General features: G+C 47.2%; 1 protein-coding gene across 2 annotated transcripts; it reads right to left on the bottom strand.

The window, feature by feature from the left end:
- Positions 1–2,879, bottom strand: LOC311605123 (pulmonary surfactant-associated protein A). Of its 2 annotated transcripts, none has more exons than XM_084795408.1 (5): positions 2,776–2,879; positions 1,935–2,129; positions 1,616–1,735; positions 796–873; positions 1–421 (listed from the first exon to the last, which is right to left on the bottom strand). In XM_084795408.1, the coding sequence occupies exons 2-5, from the start codon at positions 2,104–2,106 to the stop codon at positions 45–47; spliced, it is 747 nt and encodes a 248-aa protein (XP_084651534.1). In that variant the 5' UTR covers positions 2,107–2,129; positions 2,776–2,879; the 3' UTR covers positions 1–44. The 2 variants fall into 2 exon arrangements, with proteins under 2 accessions (XP_084651534.1, XP_084651533.1); XM_084795407.1 differs by having other exon boundaries at positions 2,682–2,820.
- Between the last annotated feature and the right edge of the window lie 4,898 nt (positions 2,880–7,777).

The following is a 7,777-nucleotide window of genomic DNA, read 5'->3' on the forward strand; positions in this document are numbered from 1 at the left end:
GACAATGTGAGATTTTATTTTATTTTTCTCATCCAGGCATTTGATCAAAATTCACAAATGGCCAGCCGGTACTGCAGGCAGTTCTTATCATTCCATCTCCCATCTGTGTACATTTCTACACACTTCTCTTTGCCCCGACCCCTGGGCTCCCCTGGGTACCAGTTGGTGTAGTTCACAGAAGCCCCATCCAGGTAGAGGAAGTCGCCGGAAGTCTCATCTTCAAACATACCCAAGTAGGTATAGATGTTGTATTTCTTCACAATGTTTGAGATGGCCTCATTCTCCTCTGGACTCCTCGGCACAGCAATGTTGCCCCCTGCTCTAATACACATCTCTCTGATGGCATCAAAGCTCTCCGACTGCCCATTGGTGGAGAAGACTTTCTCTCCCACTGACAGCATGGATCCTTGCAAGCTGAGGACTAAGCAAAGGAGCCTGAGTTAAGCCACTGACCCTGTATCTCCATCTACTCCATTGGTTTGGGCTCTTGCCCTCCAGCTTTCTCCACAATCTCTCCATCTCTGCTTTTCTCGGTGTTTTCCCTTCCTCTTCCAGGCCTAGTTTTTAAATCATCTCTCTGTTCACATCCCCTCCTCCAACAATTACTTATTACGAGAATCTGCAGTTGTATGACTGACAATGATGTCGGGAGCAAATCCTTTCTCTAAGGCCCCATGTCCACACTTACTTGCTAGGCACTTAGGTTCTGTATCCTGGTACTAATCATTATAAGGAAGCGTTGAGAGGCCTGTGCTTGGTGAGAGCCCCGCCCCTAGCCCCTGAGCATCCCCTTACCTCCCATTGTTTGCTGAATCTGATGTTTGATCTCATAGAGTTCAGCCTGGAGCTCCTCATCCAGGTAAGCTGGAAACCCTGTGGAGACCACACACACTCAGGATGGGGGCAATCCACCAACGAGCTCCAATTGCGACCAGTCAGGTGTTCTGCCAGCTGCTAGGCTGGAGTTCTGTCATCCAATGCCATGCCCAGAGCCTAGGCACCAGTTTCAAGGGTCCAGAAGCAGAGCTCCCATACTCATCTCTTAATGTGACCTTAAGCCTGCTCGGCTTCCCTGATCTACTTTCCTGTGTCCCTTGACTGGCCCTTCATGTCCATGTATGCAGTTTTGTTTGTTTGCTTGTTTGTTTTGGGTTTTTTTTTTTTTTTGGCTTATGAAACCACTCCCCATACACTACACTACAAGATCAACAATATTGACCTCTGGACTCACCTGATAGGCCACTATACTATGCAGACCCTGGAGCTTGCGTCAGCATGTTGGAGTCTTGCTCACACTATGTTCCTAGATTCCAGGCCCACATAACCCTGTCAGCTTTTCTAGATACCCAGATCCTCAGTCTGAAAAAGGACTCCTAGGCCTCCAAGCACTGTTCCCCTTCCTTCCCCTACAGGACACCATGTGTCTCTCCATCAGCGGCCATGATGCTTGGCAGTCTCTGGAAATGTTATTCAAACTCCTATGATTTCTCTCTTCACCTTCATACTTTCTTGCGTAGGTTTAGCAGTGTGCCTTGGGCTCTGCCTTCCATCCCTCACATGATTGGCATGCTGCACCACATCATCACTTCCCACTGGCCCCAGCCCTGATGCTCACCTGGAAGGCCTCTCTCTCCCGGAACTCCCTTATCTCCGTGTTCTCCGGGTGCACCAGGGGCTCCAGGCAGCCCATCACGCCCAGGAAGACCTGGCATTCCTCCAGGAGGGCCCATGGGACCTACAGAGTAAAGGGGACACAGACTTGGGGATCTCTATTAGCATGTGGGTGACTTGCTCTTCTCTCCACTGAAACTTTAAAGACACAGGCTCCAGCTAAGGACCCCAGAAAAGTTGCATCAGCTAGAGCCCTAGAAAGATGGTCCTCCTGAAAACAGGTCCCTGTCGCTGAGCTAAAGATGAGTTCTCCCATACAGTACCTGGAGGTCCAGGGTCTCCTTTGACACCATCTCTCCCATCTCTGCCAGGCAGGCCATGATTTCCTGGAGTGCCAGGGATGCCAGGGCTTCCGGCGCACACTTCTGTCCTGTTGCACTTGACACCAGCAACAACAGTCAAGAAGAGAGTGAAGGTCAAAGAACACAGTGACATGGTTCCTGTACCCGTGGCTTCTCCTGCAAGAATAAAGGACAGCCAGCTTTTCTGCAGCATTAGCATAACTCTCCTCTGCCCTCTTCCCATCCCCCCATTCCTGCCGCACTTCATGTGACCCAGGAACACAGAAGAGCATAACAGGCAGGTACAGTCAAGATTACCAGGAAGACCCTAACTGTCTTCAGTGAGAAAGCCCCAGAACTATCTGATGGCTAACACAACCACATTCCAGCCCTCCGGCTTCAGTTAATGTGATTCCTAAACAGAAGAGGAGAACGTCATCAGGTGAGTCAGAGGCCTGAGTGCTCCGGAGTCTCTTTACTGTACTAACCTCACTGCGTACCCGCAGGGAACTCGCTGTACCTTCTCTGTCCTTAGCTAAACCTGCTGTGCTCTGTAGACAATCCTGCTAGGGTTGTCTGTTAGGACATGTGTGGTCACCAGTTTACTCCATCTGTCCCTCAGTGTTTTAAGTTACTCTGTTTTGAGTTCTCCGGGATCAAAGAGACCCAAGGATAAACAGAGAAAAGCAGGTTTCACAGTCCTACTAAAATATCAGCGGTAAGCAGTACCTTCCTGCCCCGTCATCCTTTGATTAACTGTGAGGATCTTACTGTCAGAAACCCATACACCCTCGGATGCTCAGGGGCTTGTGGCCAAGCTCACCTGCACACAGAGCCTGCAGGCTGTGTGGATAGCTGCCTCCAAATCAGAGTGGACAGGTGGACAGCATCGTTTATAGACATGTAGGCTGACAGCTTTCCCCACCTCCGAGGCCCTGTCACAAAAGAGGGCCCCCGGCAAGAAGGAGTCATCTTGTTTACACAGCTCAGTTTCCTTCTGAGCACTTCACAAGAAGAGCACTTAGAAGCCTTAAGGGGAGCACAGAATCTGCAGCAGGCAAACTCCAGGTGTGTGAAAAGGGAATCTTTCTCTTGTCAAGGCCAACCTTCTATTCCGGCTTAACACTCTCGGATAGCAGTACAAAATGAAAGCCTCTACCCAGGTCCCATGACCACCCAGAAAAGAGAAGCAAACCACCAGAATGAACCAGATATGTAAATATCAGCCTCCCCCCAAATCAATCTGTTAAATCCAGCTACTCTATCACCAATGGCCATAGAAAATAAAGCAGAAAGGTAATTATAATGTTGAAAATTAATAAAAGTAACAGGAATAGTTGGGTGTGGTGGCACATGCCTTTAATCTCAGCACTTGGGAGGCAGAGGCAGGTGGATCTTTGTGAGTTCGAGGCCAGCCTGGTCTACAAAGAGAGTCCAGGACAGCCAGGGCTACACAGAGAACCCCTGTTTCGAAAAACAAAAAAAACAAAACAAAACAAAAAAACAGAAAAAGAAAGAAAGAAGAAGAAAAAGACAGGAATAATAACAAGGAAACTAAATAAAGGAGGCTTGGGGAAAATAAAAAAATGAAGAAGCAAGGTTAAATAAAAGAATATGTAGGGAGGGAAAAAAAGAGAGCAAAGATGAAACAAGACACGCACACACACAACCTTTTACAAAATAAAATCACAAAAATTAGGTAAAAGTAAGAAGAAGAATGGAAGAATTTAAAGAAATAAAACAAAGTGCAAAGCAGAGGCTGAAGAGATGGTCCAGCGAGGAAAGTGCTTGCTATGCAAGTGTGAAGGTCTGGCCTGCATCCCCGGAACAACGTAAAGCAAGGCTCAGTGGCACTTTGTAGTCCCAGCTGTCCTCTGTCCACACAGGGATTGCATACAGGAGAATCCCCTGAATGTCACTCCTCAGCTAGCCTGCAGTGCACGGTGGCAATCCAGACCCTGCGTGAAGCAAGGCAGAAGATGGGGGCTGACACTCAAGGTTGTCCTCCTGCCTCCACATGTGTGCAGTGCCAGATGCATGCCTACACACACACACACACACACACACACACACACACACACACACACACGAATGTGCAAAGAAGACATACAGACATCCATTTACACACTAAAAGAGATTCAACACCACTGTCAGCCATGGAACTGTAGGCCAGCACTGCAATAGGGTGCCACTGTACAGCCACTCAGATGGCTGTAAGTAACCAGCAGAAGGAGCAGCAGCAAGTGCTGAGCACCCGTAGAAGCTGGACGGCTCAGATGCTGCTGGTTGAACGGACAATAACACGGTGATCTCAGAAGACACCTTGGGAGCTCCTCAAAATATTAACCAGAGAATTATTCTTATGATGCAACTCAGTTCCCAGCTTTACACCTAAAAATAACTGGAAGTGGGTATTCCAAGACTTGTGCACAGCTGTTCTGACCAAAGGATGCAAATAGTCCTGATGTTCACTCATGACTCAGCGATGAGCAAGCAAGATGTGACGGCGCGTTGCTTAGCCATTAGGATGGAAGTAAAGATATGTGCTACACTATGGGAAAACCTTGAAAGAATTTTGCTAAACTAATGGCACCAAAAAATTGAATTATTCTTATTATATTAAATGTCTAGAGTAGGCAAGGCATCCAGACGGAATGTAAAGTCACCACTAACAGGTGAGGGAGAGAGAAACGAACAGTGACTGCTTAATATAGGGTTTCTTCAGGGGAATGATAAAATATTCTGCAATTAGATAATGGTAGTGACACAACATATAAGGCAACTGACTTACGTACTTCCAAGTGACAGACTTTTAAAATGTATATCAATTCAATTTTTTTGTTTTCATAGTGAAATACTTGATCCCAGAAAATGCACTTAAATAGGCGTTTGTTTATCTTAGCAAGATCTTACCTATTGCTGCAGCTCATACATATAATCTAGTCCCTGGAAGGCTGACAGGGCGGTTACATGGGTAGTTCAAGAAAATCTTGGAGACAAAATAAGATCCTGTCTCAAAAAGCAAGCAAGCAAATAACTCACAAACAAGAAGTTTACTTATCGAGGCTGGAGAGATGAAGAGCACTGACTGCTCTTCCAGAGGTCCTGAGTTCAATTCCCAGCAACCACATGGTGCCTCACAACCATCTATAATGTGATCTGGTGCCCTCTTCTGGCCTGCAGGTGTACATGCAGGCAGAGCACTCATTAATACAATTTTAAAAGTTTACTTATCAGCAACTTCCTTAGATGTCAAAGGACTAAATATTTCTGTTAAAAGTAGATGAGCCTGGTGGCATAGGCTTATAACACCAGATATCTAGGGGTCTGAGGCAGGAGGATTGCAAGCTCAAGGCTTGCCTGGGCTACAGAGTGAGTTCAAGGTTAGCCTAGACAACTTAGTGAGACATTATCTGAAAAAAAAATAAGAAAAGTAGAAATTGGAGCTGAGGATATAGGTCTGTGGTAGACTATGTCTCTACATGACCACCCCCAGAAAAATCAAGAACCCAGTTGGGAGTCACTGTGTCCTTTGATGTTCTTCCCAGGAGTAAAAGAGTGGCACTGTTTGCATCACGGGGTCCCCAGCCACCCTCAGGTCCACTATGGTCAAGGTGGCAAAGGCAGTGCTGGATGAATTATAAGGAACTAAAAGTTCTAGGATGTACAGCATCTGACACAGTGGGCCGCGGGCTGCTGTCCTTAATCAGAAAGATCCTTGAAGCCCCCAAGAGACGGTTGTTTTCTAAGCCTGTGGCCTCTCCTCCACTTCAGACTCTAAAATAACTGCTCTAAGATCAATATAGCCTGGTGCCAGGCACTACCTCTAACACTAGAAGTGTGGGAAACCATCCTCCCCCCCCCCATCTCCCGTCATAAGTACCAGGCTTTTATACCTCAAAGCAGACCAGGAGGCAGACAGAAAACACACATGTGCAGAATTTACCCCCACCCCCACCCCCGCACACACACACACTTAACTGGGAGCTGTAACTTGTTGACCATAGTAACTTTGCAACAGGCCTCAGTGATTGCATCTGTAAAGTAAATGGTTGCACTTGTGAAACTAGATAGTTCTTGACTGATGGTTGCTGCAGGCATGACATGGAACAGCGGTTTTGTGTTTTGTGTTGGTCCTACTCTTTAATAAAGGACTCTCTCAACAAAGGAGAAAAACGGAACATTATACGGGACAGGAGGGTTCTGGGGCACAGGTACAGTAAGGCCTCCAGGAGCCCTGGGTGGAAGGAAAGTAATGCATCAATTACAGGGCCTCCTCCTCCCTCCTGGAATGAGCCGAACTGCCAAGGGGCCCTTTTCACAGGTGTTGTGTGGGTCAGCCCTGCCCTCTGCTGGCTTCATGGGGAAATGCAGCCAACTGAAGGGCTGCTTTGACTCAGGAGGCCTGACAAGGCAGGACACGGGGTTACCTCACTAAGCCTTCTTGTAAATTTGTCTTCTAAAGTTCTATTTAGATTTCCCTGAAGACTCCAGTGCAGACTCTGTCCACAATAACCAAAGCCTTGAGCCAGCCTCAGATTGCCCTTTCAATCTACAGGGTGGATCTGACGTAGGCCTCAGCTCCCAAGACTGCCCGCCATATCACCCAGGAGCTCTGGCCTTATGCATTCTTTGTCTACGGTGCATGAACCCTGACATGGGTGACCATGGTTCAGCCACACTGCTGAGAGTAACAGCACCGGCTTCCCAGCCTTGGCCCTGAGGCTGCAGTCCACAGACTCAGTACAAGCTGCCCTGAAGCCCTGAGCACGTGAACTGTAAGGATGATGGTAGTGTTGAGGCAGGCTCTTGCGGCTCAGACGCTCTGAAGAGGTGAAGAAGGCCTGAGGAACTCAAGAGACTGCGGACTTTCTCCTTTCCTGAGAAGCTGAGCTCAGCTTGGCCATGGCCAGGACCCACGTGGCCATGTGGTAACAACCCTGCTGAAGCCAGACAAGCAGGGCTCCGCGGGGCCCCGTCCCATACACGTGCACTCCACAAATTCAACCTAATCAAATCATGATTGAGTCAAATTATGAGAAGCTACAAAGAGCCTTCTCTCCTCTCTTCCCTAAGCCGCATGAGAGCAGGAGCTTAGAGTGCTCTGCCACTTTAAACACCTCCGGCTGAGCTGCCGCAGATAGGATACTTAGGGTAGTGTGTATACGTTAAATGGTCACAATTTATTAAATACTATAAGTTTATAAGAGTGCTGGGATGCAATTTGAGAAAAAAGTATACTTGGTTTCAAAATATTTTTGACTAAACACATCTATTGACAACTCACAAAACATGTTTGCAGTAAAGTGAGAGTTTCACAGAACCTCACATGGAGCAGAGATTTGGCCCAGTAAGACATTCCTAGACCTGCCTGCCTCTGCCTCCCTGAATGCTGGGATTAAAGGCATGTACTGCCACACCCAGTTTGTGTGTGTGTGTGTGTGTGTGTGTGTGTGTGTTGTTGTTGTTGTTGTTGTTTGTAAACTTGTCACAAACTAGAGTCATTTGGGAAGAGGGAACCTCAATTTGGAAAATGACTCTGATTGCCTATAGGCAAGCCTCTAGGTATTTTATTGACTAATAATTGCTGTAGAAGGTTCCAGCTCACTGCTTTGTATAAGAAAGTAGGGTGAGCCAGCCATGGGCAACAAGCCAGTCAGCAGTGTTCCCTCATGGCTTCAGTGCCTTCCTCCATGTTCCTGCCCTGACCTCCTTTCATAATGGCCTACCACTTTAGGCTGAAATAAACCCTTTTCTCATTAACTTGCTCTTCATGGTGTTTTATCACAGTGATAGAAAACAAAGACATCCATATTTTGCTATGA

This window comes from Acomys minous, assembly GCF_964271855.1.
Source record: "Acomys minous genome assembly, chromosome: 9".
In the NCBI taxonomy this organism is placed as follows: domain Eukaryota; kingdom Metazoa; phylum Chordata; class Mammalia; order Rodentia; family Muridae; genus Acomys; species Acomys minous.